This window comes from Andrena cerasifolii, chromosome 3 (genome assembly GCF_050908995.1).
Source record: "Andrena cerasifolii isolate SP2316 chromosome 3, iyAndCera1_principal, whole genome shotgun sequence".
Taxonomy (NCBI): domain Eukaryota; kingdom Metazoa; phylum Arthropoda; class Insecta; order Hymenoptera; family Andrenidae; genus Andrena; species Andrena cerasifolii.
This window is the reverse complement of record NC_135120.1, coordinates 17,412,901-17,429,224: the sequence shown is the minus strand read 5'-3', so window position 1 is coordinate 17,429,224 and position 16,324 is coordinate 17,412,901. Positions and strand designations below refer to the sequence as shown.

The 16,324-nt window shown below is 40.5% G+C and overlaps 3 protein-coding genes across 4 annotated transcripts; 2 read left to right on the top strand and 1 right to left on the bottom strand.

Annotated features, from left to right (window-relative positions):
* The first annotated feature begins 2,679 nt into the window (after nt 1-2,679).
* On the top strand, nt 2,680-7,040 carry LOC143366821 (endochitinase-like). The gene is made up of 9 exons (XM_076808222.1): nt 2,680-2,994; nt 3,098-3,433; nt 3,585-3,807; nt 3,887-4,010; nt 4,139-4,336; nt 4,410-4,491; nt 5,471-5,682; nt 5,753-5,995; nt 6,076-7,040. Exons 1-9 carry the CDS (start codon nt 2,931-2,933, stop codon nt 6,199-6,201), a joined length of 1,608 nt encoding a protein of 535 aa, XP_076664337.1. The 5' UTR covers nt 2,680-2,930; the 3' UTR covers nt 6,202-7,040.
* A 13-nt stretch (nt 7,041-7,053) lies between these two features.
* On the top strand, nt 7,054-11,166 carry LOC143366819 (dihydrolipoyllysine-residue acetyltransferase component of pyruvate dehydrogenase complex). Of its 2 annotated transcripts, XM_076808221.1 has the most exons (11): nt 7,054-7,190; nt 7,503-7,684; nt 7,764-7,969; nt 8,263-8,437; nt 8,505-8,707; nt 8,801-8,952; nt 9,033-9,349; nt 9,433-9,617; nt 9,704-9,804; nt 9,859-10,012; nt 10,130-11,166. In XM_076808221.1, exons 1-11 carry the CDS (start codon nt 7,064-7,066, stop codon nt 10,131-10,133), a joined length of 1,806 nt encoding a protein of 601 aa, XP_076664336.1. In that variant the 5' UTR covers nt 7,054-7,063; the 3' UTR covers nt 10,134-11,166. The 2 variants fall into 2 exon arrangements, with proteins under 2 accessions (XP_076664336.1, XP_076664335.1); XM_076808220.1 differs by having other exon boundaries at nt 9,859-11,166.
* Pak3 (p21 (RAC1) activated kinase 3) lies at nt 10,576-14,749 on the bottom strand. The gene is made up of 2 exons (XM_076808223.1): nt 12,615-14,749; nt 10,576-12,560 (listed from the first exon to the last, which is right to left on the bottom strand). The coding sequence occupies exon 1, from the start codon at nt 14,586-14,588 to the stop codon at nt 13,071-13,073; it is 1,518 nt and encodes a 505-aa protein (XP_076664338.1). The 5' UTR covers nt 14,589-14,749; the 3' UTR covers nt 10,576-12,560; nt 12,615-13,070.
* Nucleotides 14,750-16,324: the final 1,575 nt, after the last annotated feature.

Sequence of the window (16,324 nt, the reverse complement as noted above, 5' to 3'; positions counted from 1 at the left end):
TAACCTGCATTCGTCTACTTGCTCTAAAATAGAAGGACGATCCCTACTTCTCCTGAAAACCCAGGTTCCCTCGCGTGATTCATTCGACACAAAGGACATTCTTCTTTTCCTCGCGTGCATTTTTGCCAGTGAGTTGTCTGTTCAGTGGCACGCGAAAATAGAAAGAAAAATGGCACGCAACAAAACGATTTCCCTCGGTATTTACACGTTGTCGCTGGAATTCCATCGCGATCGCTGGCACGCCACGTGGGCGAGGGTCCTCTCCCTTCGTTTCCGTTTTTTTATCCCTTTCATCTCTGAAGCTCGAAGGTCAGTCAAGATGGGGTCCAAGTTATCATACGCGGACTCATCCTCACGATAATGATACTGGAGCGTCGCTATACCGATATACCGATGCGTTGGCCGAGTCGGTTAGTCTCTATCTTTCGGAACGCTGATCACGTTAGATTAAACGGAAGGCTATCATCGATTCTTTATGCCTGTGAGCTAATCGAATCCTCGAAGCACGCCAATGTGCAACAGGAAGAAAATTGCCGGATCGGAGCATCGATCTCGCGAATGATCACGTGCCGAGCACCGCTCTCATCGAGCAGGAAGAACCTCGATGACTGTACGACCAACGTCGAATACGTGCTTGAAACGAAGCGGGCTCTTCTCGACGAGTTCCTTCGCTGAATGCTAATTAAAAAATTTATCGATCGGCTATCGTATAGAAATTATTTAGAAAGGAACGTAGCACTATGTATTCTGCCGAGAATCCCGTTTTCCTTATTCTACTTATACACACTTAGTACGACTGCTGATGGAAGACTTAGAATGTGGATTCTTTGAGAAATTCAAAAACAGCAAACCGTCGAAAGTTAGAGCTATTGTCCCGACAAATCAGACTTCCTCAGGGTCTCGGGCTGCCTGCGTTTGTATTCGGAGTGCAGCCAGCGGGATAGACGTCGAAGGATCCGATGCACTCAGCATTTTAATTCGCGTAAAGAAACGCCCCGCGACCACCAACTCCCTCGCTGTCTCCCTTTATTTTCGCGGGCCCAACAGACCATTATCTAGCTCCGGGATTTCGCGCGAAACTCATCGAATTCCAAGGACGGTCTTAGATCTTCTTCCGATGCAATTGCCATTCCGTTCCGGTGCGTTCGGGCTCGGACGAAAGACAACGAGCGGGAAATGATTTATATGGTTGAAAAGGCAACGCGAACGATTCCCGCCACGAACGCCGTGAAAAAGAACGCGCTTATCGTTCGGCGAGAGTCGAGGTAACGCGACGGACGTTTTGCCCACGTCTCGCCTGATCGTTAGTCACGTTTTCTTCCCGGTATTTTTCAACGCTCGCGACAAGTGTTTTGCCGCGTTTCAGGTTGGCCCCGCGAAAATAAAGGAATTTCCAAGCCCGCTGTCTGGAACTCTAGAAAGAAGGCGATCGATTCCGACTGTTTGCGGTTTACGATTGAATATCCATGAAGCGGAAAAATTAAACCGACTTCGAAATAATAAAAATGCACTAAAATGTAAAAAATAATTTTTTCCCTTGTTTCATCTACGACTCTGATATTTTTTAAGTCGACGCCAGATTTACACAGTGCAAATGATGAGGCGCTGAATAAAAAAGATGATAGTCGTAGATTAAACAAGAGAAAAAATTATTTTTTACTTTTTAGTGCATTTTTATTAGTTTGAAGGCGGATTTAATTTAAAAAAAAATATTATTTTTAACTCCTTAGTTTTATATATATTGACACAATATGCTGAGGAGATATGCGCGTACGCATATAAAATAATAATAATAATTAGGTGACAATAGTCTTTATTATTAACCAGAACTGGCAAAATATTGGGCCAATGTTGGGGACCACCGGGGCATCGCCCTCTTTAGAATAAATAAAAGATCATCAAAATCGGTTCATATGCTGAGGAGTTATGTGGGGACAAACTTATAAAAAAAAAATACATACGAGTCGAATCTATAACCTCCTCCTCCTTGAAGTCGGTTAAAAATGTAGAGAAGCCGCGTATCAATAACGATTTAGTTTAAACCGAAAAGAAGTCGCGTTACAATCCAGATCGTCGCGGACTTTATCGTCCAATTTGCTGAATAAAAGTCCTCCGAAGGGGTGAACAGTTCGCTCAACAGCTTTAACGACCACGCTTTCGCGGCCTAAAGGCGAGGCTTTTTTTATCAGAGAAAAAAAGGCATAAAAGGTCCTCCGGTTTTATCGGGCCGGTCGTTTCGCGTGCATGCATCGAATAACATCGTTTTAGGGCTCTGGCCCTCGTGTTTGAACTCTCGGCGGAGGGGTCCTTGAACTTTTAATACCTCGCACCGTTTCTCCCTATCACGGGGCACGAACTCGTTTTCATTAAAACAGGGAGTGTAACATTTAAAAGAAACCAAAAGCACCCGAATGTAAGATAAGAAAAGATTAGCATTCGTCTTATAATTCACTAAGTAGGTCGATGAAGATTTAGATCAAGATCAAGGTCGCTAAAATAATCTCTATAGCCTCCGAAATACTATCGTCCGCTGCACCCTCGAACGAAAATACAGCAAGATTGTCCGAGAAAAATCTGGCAGAGATGCCACGCTATTTGCTTTACTCGAAACCGGTCGCTACCAATCGTCCCCCGTTTAAAGAACCACGTTTCGATAAAGCGGTCATTTTACCCACTACCGGCAGCTGCCAATCAGTCCGCCAGAAAATCGTTCGTCTTCTAGAGACCCGTCGATGCTCGGTCTAACCAGACGTTGACCACTCGGGCATCGATCAATACGTCGATATCGGTTCTTTCTAACGCGCGTTGCAACAGCGTGCAGGAAACGTTGTGCCGGTGGGGAAGCATCGAAGCTGACGATTTTCGGCGCGATAAAATACTAAGTAATAAGGGATACTTAAATCGCGATTGGATCGTTTGCAGCTCAGAAAATGGCACCGGGAAAGTGTTTTCTCGCCTTTCTTCTACCATTCATGATTGCTGCTTGTACGACAGGTAAGCGTGCCGTGCGTTTCCGATAAGATAGCGATAAAAGAAACAGCTTCTCCGTGAATCAAGGAGATTAATGAAAGCGAACGCGCTATTTACGATCACTCAGCGGACCAGCCCGCCAGAATAGTGTGTTACTTCAGCAACTGGGCCATTTATCGACCTGACGTCGGTAGATACGAAGTGGACGACATTCCGGGTGATCTCTGCACCCATATCATTTACTCGTTTATTGGCGTGAGCAATGTTACCTGGGAGGTGCTGGTCCTGGACCCAGAACTGGACGTGGACAAGGAGAATTACGTGGCCTTCAACGACCTGAGGACCAAGTACCCTCACTTGAAGACTTCCGTGGCGGTGGGTGGTTGGGGAGAGGGTGGCAGGAAATACAGTGCCCTCGTCAGCGTGAAGCAAAGACGCGATACTTTCATCAGAAGCGTAGTCGGTGAGCAAACGTGGCTGCAATTGAAAACCATACTTTCGTCATGGTCACGTTAGTGATACGTCGGGTGAAGATAATTTATCGTAATGATAAGTCTTCGATTGATTTAATACAGGAGGGCCGTTCTATTGTTATGCTTTTTTTGTTGTTGTAGAATTCATGCACAAGTATGATTTCGATGGTTTCGATCTCGACTGGGAGTACCCAGGTGCTGCTGACAGAGGTGGAAGCTTCTCCGACAAGAACACCTTCTTCTACTTTGTCGAAGAGCTGAGACGTGCCTTCGACAAAGAAAAGAAGGGGTGGGAGCTGACGATGGCAGTGCCGATGGCCAAATTCCGGCTCGACGAGGGGTACCACGTGCCGGAATTGTGCAAGTAAGTGAATTCAACTGTCGATCAGGGTAGATGCTTGCTCTTAACGGCAATGACAGAAGAGGAAATATCGTGTCTACAGGAACATGGACGCTATTCATGTGATGTCCTACGATCTTCGAGGTAACTGGGCCGGATTTGCGGACGTGCACAGTCCTCTGTACCGTAGACCCCACGACCAGTGGGCTTACGAGAAACTGAACGTGGTAAGACGTTCTAGAGCTTACAATTAGCCCTCTATGCAAATGTTCCCTCGGTTTATTTTTTTAAATCACTCTCAAACGTCCCGTTTCTTTCAAATTCAGAGCCGAATTTCTTAGAATCATTTTTGCAGCACGACGGTCTTCTGCTTTGGGAGGAAAAGGGCTGTCCTGCCGAGAAACTAATCGTCGGAATACCGCTGTATGGACGTACGTTCACCCTTAGTCAGAGCAACAACAATTACCAACCGGGCACCTACATCAACAAGGAAGCTGGCGGCGGTGAGCCGGGGGAGTACACCCAAGCCAAAGGATTTCTTTCTTATTACGAGGTCAATCAGTAATCAATTCTACCACGCCGCCGCAGAAAAACCTGGCAATAACAAAGAAACTATTCTATCGTAGATTTGCACCAGGCTGCAAGCTCCAGGCAGCAACTGGACCCAGAAGTTCGACGAAATTGGCAAGGTTCCATATACTTACCAAGGTGCGTTTACGTAAAAATATTTACATACTTTTATAACATGTGTGGAGAGTTCCCTTAACGCCGAACGGTACCTAATACCGGACATTAACTATATCTGTGACATTTAAAACGCTACAGAGCCGTTATTCCGCGTAAAGCGTAGAGGGGATAGACAAAATAAGAATTAGGTTTCGACACGTTCCAGTCGCGTGTGCACAGCTAAGGAGATTGATTTAATATTATTTCTTCCTTTTTACTTGAGGAAAACCTTAAGGGGGGTTACCTTAAGGAGGCACCTCTCCACGGGACCTTCCGATCTAGAGCCCCCCCAAAATAGGTGATCTTTAGGAATTAATTAAAGGGAAACTACTATATATAATTTAATGGAACTTTTTGCATTGTATTAAGGCTGTCTTAAATTATAGAAATATTTTTTTGCTTTATAATTAATCATTGCAGACGGCACTAGGGAGTCGTTAAAGTCAAGGCGTTAAAAAATTGATCTAAAACGGTGGGACCTGTATCTCCAAAAGTTATTATCCGACTTAAGCTTGTTTTATTTTGAAGACTAGGGGGGGGGCAGAAAAGTTACAAAAATTACATTTTTTTTTAGAAAATAACGACACTTGAAGTTTGAAATCACTTTTTCCCTATATTTTTCATCCTATCAACGCCTTTAAAAATTATAAATTTTCAATTTTATGTATTTTGTTCTGGTAACCCCCCCCCCCCCCCTAGCCAGAAGTATATTCTTCAAAATAAAAAAAGTTTCAGTCGAATCGGATAATAACTTTTAGAAATACAGGTCCCACCGTCTTGAGAAGACTGTTTCGAGAAAAAAATTTTAAACACGTATTCCTAAAAGGTTGAACATTCGTAAAATGAAATAAAAAAATATCGAATTTTAGACCGGAAGGTCCCCTTAAGCGCCCGGCACTGGGGGAACTACCCCCTATTGAAGCTTCGAAGCAATCTTCGAGCGGTGAATTTATAATTGCAGGAACGCAGTGGGTTGGTTACGAAAATGTAGAGAGTGTAAAGTACAAGATTGACTTCATCAAGGATTCGCGATACGGTGGTGCCATGGTTTGGGCCATCGATATGGACGACTTCCAAGGACTCTGTGGTGAACGCAACCCCCTGATGAATGTTATTCACGAAGGATTGAACGGATACGTCGTACCGAACAAAGACTTTCCTACGACGCCCACGGTAATAGGCCAAAATGCCGAGGATCGAAGAGAATTGTTTCTGAAAATGCTAAATCAAATTGTGTGTTTAGCCTGAGTGGGCAAGGCCGCCGAGCACCACCTCGTCGGGCAACATTCAACCTACTCAGCCATCTTCGACGAAGCCTGCAGAAAGGCCTACCGCGAAACCAGAGGTAACTACTACCCAGAGCTCAAGTACATCTACCACCGAAGATACAAATAAATGGAGTGAGTCACCGATCGACGACGACGATGCGGAGAAAGTTGTCTGCCAAAATGTTAATAAATTTGTCCCCTCTAAGGATTGTCACTCGGTCAGTATTTACGTTCGAAATTCTATCTTTTTTTTCCCGTAGATACTGCGGCATTAACGAGGTTGTTCGTTTCTTTACAGTATTACGAGTGCGTCCATGGATCGCCAATGAAGTTCACGTGTCCCAACCGTTTGATTTGGAACACGATAAATAACGTCTGCGATTGGCCGCAAAATGCTGACCGGGAGGAGTGCAGATCTGCATGAGTTTCCCCTATTTCAGCCGCAGAGTCGTCGGGAAATAAAGAGACGTGGACTGAACAAATTCCATCGCGATACATATTCATGCTTGAATATAAATGACCTGACAAATATCTACCACTGTTCGTTGCCACTCAATTCATTGAAAGTTCACAATATACCTAATTTTATTCAGAATCACTCAACTGTATCTATACCGGAAATCTCAAGAAATGCCACACGAGTGTACAAATTTTATTTTACACTACCTAGTTTCAATTAGCTTGTGAAACAAAGGTCGCGCAAGGTCATTGGCGGTGTAGTATACAGGCTACTCGTTATCAGATAAACCGCTCCATTTAAGGAGAACGTGATGGAAAAGCATTTACCTTCAATGCCCTCTTCAGCTTTATAACTCATTAATAAATAATTTCCTACCTACTACAAAACTGAAATGTTACGTTTCATGTTTATTCACCTTGGCATGTGCATACTGCAGTTACCTACAGTTACGTAAGCCTCAAGCGACACGCGTAACAAATATATTAATATTCACGATACATCGAAACGTACGACATACATTCGCCTTCATGTTCTCCCCTAGCGCAAGAAATTCGAGTGGTTCTTACATTGCACAATTTATTTAGTTAAATTGTTTCGCCAGAAGGGAAGCTGACGATGGCTCGGTGAGAACTGAGAAGTGACACCAAGCGTCTAATCGAGGAATGTGTCGAGTGCGCGATATGTACCTTTCCCTCTAACACTAACGGAGCGAATCCTCTATCGAAACTATCATTGTGAAGGTTGCGAGTCGCCTCTAAGCGAGCTCAATGTATAAACGGGCAAATAGGCAACTCTCGATTTAATTGCTTCTTGCTTCATATCAAACATGGCGCAAATGATGATACCGAGAATCGCGCTTAGATCTATTAGGAACAGTAACCGTTTAATACCACGGATCCCGGTGCCTGTAAAATATCAACGATCATGTTTCCACACAAGTTGGGTTCTCGACGGTATGCAGTTCATTCAGAAATATGTCATTAACGCACTTCTTCGTGATTGTATTGAGGTTAACTCAAGATCATCCATTTCGAACGGTTTTTCATCGAAGTCACGTTAATTCCATAGTAAATCGTAACTGCAAGCGTATTAAAAACGCGGCATTCTTTAATTCTTCATTCGTTTCAACCTGCGACTATGTGTTTACGGTATTAATATTTAGGTTGATTATGCAATCAAATTTTATATTCATGCTGCATGCTCCCTGCACCGTACAGTCGTTTCTAATGTAACAATTATATTTATTAAGTTTTGTTGATTTCTAGTGACAGGAAAGCAGCTGTTTATGCCTGCCCTGTCACCTACTATGGAAACTGGCACTATTGTCAAGTGGCTGAAGAAGGAAGGTGACAAAGTTGAAGCTGGAGATGGAATTGCTGACATTCAAACAGACAAGGCTGTCATGACTATGGAGATCGACGATGACAGTATTCTTGCGAAAATACTTGTAAGCATTAGAAGATACATTCAAATCCCAAAGATTACCCTGTTCTTGAGTCTATTTTTAACGCCACTTATTCTCCAAGGTACCAGAAGGAACCAAGGATGTCAAAGTAGGAGCATTGATAGCGATCACTGTCGAAGTAGACGAAGATTGGAAAGCTGTGGAGGTACCGAGCAAAGCTACTACTCCACCGTCGGCACCTGCATCTGCTGTTCCACCAGCAGCACCTTCTGCACCTGCTACTCCACCACCGGCATCTTCTGGACCAGTTGAGCCACCTCCCGGCCAGTATGTACTTGTTGCCAAGCTTTATACTTTATTTAGAAGGCAATTGAAACATTAAATCTTAATATATAAAGCAGAAAGCTTCTATAGGTTTGTGCGTTTATCTGTCGCCTAAAAACTTTCGAACGATAAACTCTGGGATCAAGAAATGTGCCTCAGCTCATTATGCCTGACTAATCCAGATGAATGTGACCATTTTCAAAAAAAATTGTTTTATGAAATCAGAATCTAAATTTCGAGCGAAGCCGAGTAGTAAAGCTAGTAATTGTATATTCAAGAAATCATGCACTTTCTAGGACTCATATTAGCATGCCAGCCCTATCGCCAACCATGACTTCAGGTACGATAATAAAGTGGCTTAAAAAGGAAGGAGAAGGAATAGAACCAGGCGATGCGCTGGCAGAGATACAAACAGATAAAGCTGTTATAACTTTCGAACTTGACGACGAAGCTACACTTGCAAAAATTCTTGTACGTACTTCGATTTAGAATGTTTCGGGCAGAAACTGTGACGTCTACTTAAAAATTTACCAAACAGGTTCCCGAAGGAAGCGAAGTTCAAATAGGGCACCTGATTGCCATTACGGTAGAAAAAGGAATGGACTGGAAGAATGTTGTTGTTCCAACAACTACGAAACCAGCAACTGCTGCGGCTGCTCCAGCTGCTGCACCGGCTGCGGCTGCTCCACCTGCTGCAGCTGCTCCAACTGCTGCAGCTGATAAACCTCCACCAAGTGGACAGTATGTGGAGGGAATATTATGTTTCGGATGAAGAACTCAATTAATTATACAAGATACTTTCTAGTATCTGTACCTGTGGTTTTCTTTTTGCAGAGTGTACGGTTTAGCAGTAAAGCGATTACTGGAAGAGTATGGCCTAAGCTCAGGTTCCATTAAAGGAACTGGACGACCTAATCGATTGTTAAAGAGCGATGTGTTAGCCTATGTTCAAGCAAACAATGTACAAAAAGTAGCTCCAAGAGCGGGTATATAATTAGAGTATTACTAGAAATATTCAAAATATCGTAATACGCACTGAAACTAATGTTTTCATATAATTTTACAGCACCGCCGCCAACAATGGGCACAAGTAAGGTGCCCACTTCAAAGACACACGTACCTGCTGCTACTCGTCCTTCCCCCTTCGAGGACATACCAGTTTCCAGTATGCGCAGTACAATCGCCAAAAGGCTTGGAGAATCGAAGAGTACTATTCCGCATTCTTACTGTTACATCGATATTAAGATAGACAAGCTAAATGAAATCCGTAGCGAGCTCAGGGCTGAAAGCATTAGAGTTTCGATAAACGACTTCGTTACAAAAGCGGTCGCGCACGCATTAGTCGAATGTCCGGCTATCAATACGTTGTATCAAAATGGCCAGGTCAGTATGGCAGTGGACAGAAGATAAATTAATGGAACATTTTTCAATAATGTACACAAGTATAACAATATTTGCATTGTCAGATAATACGTATGCCGAGAGCGGACGTTTCCATCGCGGTTGCTATCGAAGACGGTCTCATTACACCAATCATTTTCGACGCTCCATCTAAGAGCTTGACAGACGTATCGAAAACTATTAAAGAACTAGCTGAAAAAGCCAGAACTGGCCGACTGAAACCAGAGGAGTTTCAAGGAGGAACATTTACGTAAGCAAATGGATTTAAATGGGATGCATGCAAATACATAATACTGTAAGTAGTGTTTTACATACGTTTTACATACGATTTTTCAGGATATCCAATTTGGGAATGTTTAGCGTGAAACAGTTTAGTGCCATTATAAACCCTCCTCAAACAGCAATACTTGCTGTCGGCGGTGGTCGGGAAGAACTAGGTACGTACATCTGTAATGAAAAGATATCGAAAATATTGACCTACGATTTTGTAGATGCTGCGATGCAAAAAACAACAAAAATGTCAGCAACGTTATCGTACGATAGGCGAGCGATCGAGGAAGATGAAGCGGCCGATTTCTTAGCAGTTTTGAGAGCTTTACTGGAGGATCCGAATTTTCTCGTTGCTGGAAAATTACGGGCACTCAGGTATGCTCAAGACTGACCTTTCATTAAGTCTTCATTTTGAAACGTTTGTTGAAAAAGTGGCTTATTCTTTCCCACAAGATTTAGTTTTTCTTCAAATACTAATTTCACGGAATATAGGTAGGTCTGAAGAAATTGAAATTTTAAAACTAAGGTGCTGTTAAGCCATTTTTCAAATAAACAGACGATCGAAACTAAGAGCATTCTTCGTAGCTTCGTTATTTGCCGCCAACTATAATATCTTGATTATACATTAAATATCACTTTCGAAAACTGAGTAAAGCCTGGAAAATTACGAAAAATACTTTGTGACCTTAGACACCAACCAAAGAGAGATTACATTTATCAGTCCACGATTTACATATTCTCACCAAAACGTTCAAAGTAGGAAATAACAAAATAGCAATTTTTTTAATACTTACAGAATATAATTCAGTGGTAATGTAAAGAACATTATGGTATTAAAATTATAAATGAAATGATCATTAAGAATTTTAAGAATTTGTTATTCACACAACGTAATAAATGTGACATTTGTATATATAATATATTAAAATGATTTACTATTTTCTTTTTTAAATATCACCTAATGTACTTTACATTTTCATAAAACTATTAAATTGGAACTAGATTTTACTGACCATTGTATGTATTGACATATACCAAAGGTTCTTGTGCCAGTATAACAGAAAATATATCATTAATATTAATTGAAACAAATTAAAAATATCGCCTAATTGGGCGTTGTTGGTTAAAGTTCAGCAAATAGCAAATAAAACGTGTCTAACGCGTATGGTTTACTTTTCTGTGAGTAGGAAATATACATCGAATTATACATCTAATTTGTATATTTATTTTAATAAAATTGATACCACACTGTAGTTGTTTCTGTCGTGCGATACATGAATGTGCACAAAACTTTCGTTCCCTGTGGAAGAAAGAATGCCAAACTTCAATATTTTCAATGCATAAATAATGCATAAATATGTAAATTTGTACAAATATGATGTAAATATCCATTATTAATTTCATTTATTTATTAAAGATATCGTGCATGATTAGAAGGCTCAGTGTGGTTTAAAGAAACATGTCAGGGTAGTGAAATGTACAAGATTATACATTCATCTTGTAAATAAAGTATTTATTGTTTAAAATGATGTGTGATGTTTTCTTCTACACATACCAAGAAGTAATGTATAAAAGATCGTGACTCCTTGCAATTACTCTTCATTAGCACACCATCATTACATTCGACATATTTATATTTTATTATCACTGATAACAGTATTTGTAGGGCAGTTGCCATAGAACCGTATGTATGTATTGATTTCATAAGGCACAAACGTTATGGCTCTCTAAACATTTTACACCGGAACTCTTTAAACCTGCAATACTTTGATGTCTGAATTTATCTTAAACAGATGTTTAATTAAATAATTAAAATATTGATTGTACATCGTAAACTGAGAATTCGTTTTACATCGATGTTCGTTAATAATTTGAAGTGAAATCAAATTACTTTCAAATTAAACATGTAATTTATATAATGAAGCGGAAGCTAAGAGTAATATGACGATAATGTAAACGTAAACAATCGAATACAATAATATAATAAAATAGGACTTAATTTTTCTTATCACAGTTGTGATTTTGCTCGATATTACTGCTCAGGCGTCAGCTAATTTATGAATAACGTTTAATCGCAGTATAAAATCAAGTAGTTTTCACAAAAGGTATTGTAAATCATAAAGTTATATACATAATTTAATGCATAGTACGTGTTAAAATTTGGCATTTGGTTTGAGCAGCATTACGTTCTATAATACAAATACAAAATTTCTCAAAAAATTATGCAGTATAATATTCGACAAAGTCTTACAAAACTAATCGCATCTCTTAAAACGTTTAAAAAATGCATTCTGCAATGTGCTGTACGTCACATCTTGGACAATACTTGGTAGTTAATACGTATGCTATTGAACCACAAGATTCAATTTCTCACTATTATTGAAAGAATCGATTCCTACAGAAGGAAGGCTCTCGCAAAGGAGCAGTTTTCTTCGCTTAAATTCAATAATAATACGTTAAATAGTACACACTAAAATATCCACTTTACGTGCAAACTGTTTGATTCGAAATTTATGGCTTCACAACTTGGTCGATTAAACTATAAGACTTTAAGTAGTAGAAAAATGTAAACACTAGACAGAAAATGAAGTGTATCGTGTTCTCTTGAAATATTGACTTGGTAACGTTATTAGATTAGTTTGTACTATAGCTAAATTGGAATTATTCGTTTCTACAGTGTTTTAATAACTGTAGAATATAAAGTAAGTTATACATGATCTCTGATAGATGCCGTGTGCGCATAACTTGCACTTTCAGTTCTTCGATAAGCTAAGTACAATATTTGTAATAAGAATATTATATGGATCATATTTAATTATATAATAAATGCAAAATGTGATTTAAAATACAATCCTAATCTACTACAAAACACCAAATGTATTCTCTTTCAGCACGATCGTTATCACTCGTATCATTTTTACATCTACTTTTTTGTTCCATAGTTGACGAAACAACTTGGCAGATTTTATTCTTCTACGTAAGAAAATGAAAGAAAAATGTCGAGCTTACACGATAGATATTGCACATAAACTAATTATTAATAACTTATATTAATTCCAACTTTTCCGACAACTCGACCACCAAAAATTAATCTATCGCGTTCACTATAATCATGGAATCTGATAAATGAATGATTAAAATGAACGTTGAAAAATATTTTGTAGTAACTTCTTTCTTGTATTACTACAGGCTATCCAAGTCTTATACTACTCTTACCATAATAGTAAATTTGGTAACAAATTGATATAAATACAAATACGCGGCTTATTATAAAATCTGCAAAATCATCGCACTTCGTACAAACGTATTCGTCGTGTAATGTAAGAAATACTTTTCATTACGTGAAGTGTGTTAATGCATTGTCATGCGTACCCGATAGGCCGAACGCATGATGCGACAGAAACAAATGTCTGTTTAATGTTTAAAAGATTATTTAGTAGAACGCTTTATGAAGAATCCTCTGTGCCGCTCGAATCAATGGCGTCAGAGTCGTTAATTCTGCACAATTTTCTAGGAACGGATGCAAAAGCAATTCATCGGCTGACGCTCTTTCGTCGACCTCGACGGTCAAACATCTTTCTAGAAAGTTCTGAAACGTCGGGCTTAACGTGTCCCATCTGGGAATAGAAGGTTTACCAATCGCAGCTATTAGATATAAGGCCCTTAAATGGGTCTCTTTCATATAAGGTGGTTCGCCTTCTATCATCTCAATAGCCATAATACCCAACGACCAAATGTCTACCTTCTTCCCATACTGCTTTCTCGTCACCACTTCTGGTGCCATCCAATACGGAGTACCAACCATAGTTTGTCTTTTCTCGTCGCCGTCGATGTTAGCACAAAAACCGAAGTCTGTAACTTTCACAGCGCCGTTCATACCGAGAAGCACGTTATCTGATTTGATATCTCTGTGAATAATTCCCCTAGTATGCAAAAAGCTAATAGCCTTTAGAACCTCCCTACAAACAGCGGCAATCTGTGCTTCCTTCATGACCGTTTCCGTAACAACGTCTGTAAGCGGCCCACCCTCCAGCAATTCCATGATCACCCAAAGGTGCTCGTTCACCAGATAGGCGTCCAAGAAATTCACCAGATTCGGATGTTGGAACTCTTTTAAAACTTTAATTTCAGTCAATATCAGTTCTTTCTTCGGCTGTTTGGACAGGTCTATGTCTTTTATAGCGACCTTGTCGCTGGTTTGCAAATCAGTGGCTATAAATACAGTACCCGAAGCACCAGCGCCGACTTCTTTAGTCCTTTCGAAGCGTAGATTTGGATCTCCACTGTGACAGATCGCTCTAAGTTCCTCAAAGATCTCTTCGTCGCTGAGCTTCAGTCCCGCGCAGTCAGTCTTCCTCCGCAAGACAGGACTTTCCTCGATACTGTTCTGGGCATTCTCGTCATCCGGCAACTGATCATCCTCGATCCGATACGTGTTTAGATCTTCGAGGATCTCCGTAAGAGTCTTCTCCACTCTATCGTGGAATATTCTTGGTGTGGGTTTCGGAGCCTTGTTTACTTTTGGCGGAAGTTCCGGCAGTCTCTGCACTTGACTGTCCGTTGAACCTGCGGAAGCTGAACCATCAGAATCTCTTGACTGATATTTCTTGGACAGGAATTTATCGATCTCCTGGGACTCCTCCTCGATCAAATCTTCTGTGACGAAAGGCTTGAACACCTTCTCTTCGGGCTTTCGTTTAATCGAATAGTTGTAGAATTTAATGGCCTGCAAGGCGGCCGCAGGATGCTCGTCCTGCTCCGACTTTGATATTTGCGTGTTGAGCAGACGGATCCACGACTCGGGGAGGCCTTCCAATTGTCCCGTCTCGGCATTTTTGCTCACGTGAAACTGATGCGAAACGTTGGTGGGGAAACCAATCTCGGTGGCGACCGTGTCAATCGACCCACCGGTTTTCTTCCTCGAGAATAGCTTTGTTATGCTGAGACTCATTTTAGCGCGCAGTCTCGCGCCCTCACCGCGTTCCCGTTTACGGCGTATTGCAAGAATTTTCGTTGAAACGGACAGAAACGGAGGAAGGCCACAGACACTTTTTAAACCGCGTTTCTCATCGTAACCTGACTCGCTTATCTGCCTGTAATCTGCATCTGTCTACTGCGACAGGACATCGAATGCAAAAGTAGGCGTGTTAAACACGATCTTACGTCACTACTCCTGATAGAAGGCGGCAGATTTCAAAAAAGCGCAAGGCGTGCTCGCGTATCCGATCAGTGATTTCAATAATATATTTCGAATTTTTCCTCGAATCGTTAGATTTTAGAGGGTAGATATTAATAGCCACTCTGGACTATGTGATTTTGCTATGATAGAATAAAGTCCACCACTCCAATATGAATGAAGTATTGGCCCACTCAAGTTTTCATTTGCCTATAGAAAATGATTATTCTAGATATGAAGAACTATTTTGCTTAAGGGGTTATACCTAGTCAGACAAGAGTGGTAGAATATAACCCCAGAAATTCGAAAACTTTAAGTATTTATTTCATTATAAAAACCATCGCCGAAAAGTGGCCGATTTTTCGGCCGAGAGAGTAGAATGTCCCTTTAAGCACAAAGAATTCTCTTTAATAAAAAGTGCTTTTATATCGAATGGAGTATAAATTCAGAGAATATATCGTCTTATCAGCGTTATACGATTTAAAGGTAAAATGAGATGAGATTAACGATACAAAGCAATTGTATCGTTAAAACAAATTATCTATCGTGATTTTTTTCAATCAATAATGACTAATAAATGACGTATAAATATGTGCTGTAATCTCGACGATCGATCAAAATTTTGTCTTATCTAAAACGCGGTCTATCACCTCCTTCAGCTTCATCGTATTCATAATTAGTACTTAACAACGGAATTAACCGATTTTTTTAGCATTTTTCACAGTGAACACTCGTATATACCGTATTATCTCTGACGTAAGGGTTTACAGTCTCCCAACAATCGAGTTTCTTCTACCGCCTCTTGCCCTCGCCCCCTCAACTTTATCTTATCCACTTTTTCTTTTTTTTTTTTGTAAATATAATGTATTTGGGAATATATTCCATGCGTTTCGTATTATCACACGATAACTTGAGAGAGGAGAGCGCAAGGGTGTGCGGCATGTGTACATACGCAAGGAAACATCTATTTTCGCCACCGTGTTATTATCGCGAAATGATGCAGGAGCCATCGATGGCGGCAGAGAAAAAAAAGCCCGCGAGAATAGAAAAGTAACACTGGCGTGACGTGGAGATATTATTATTCCCAAACAGTTGACTCCGCAAGTTGAGCTGAAACGATGCGCCAATAATCGAGGCTAACGTAATCTCTCTCTGGTCCTTTTATGGTCTCTATCCCCGACCACTGGTGGCAAATCAATAATAATGTTCCGATTCGGTGAAAGGTCGAAAAATGTCGACAGAATGAACTGAATAAAGGCGTCGGAAAGTGTTCGAAATGATATATTTGGAACGATAGAACGATCTTATTTAGTAACACCGCGGGAAGTTAATTTTCTTCAATTTCACCTATTTCTGGAGGAAGTGCAGCATATTTGGAATACTGTTGGTAATTTGGAATACCGAGGTAACTAACAAACTACTAACGCTATCTAATTTGTAACACCGTAGATAATAGAGACTAATGAACTGCTAACTAATGACATTTGTGGATGAACCGCCATTTTGACATT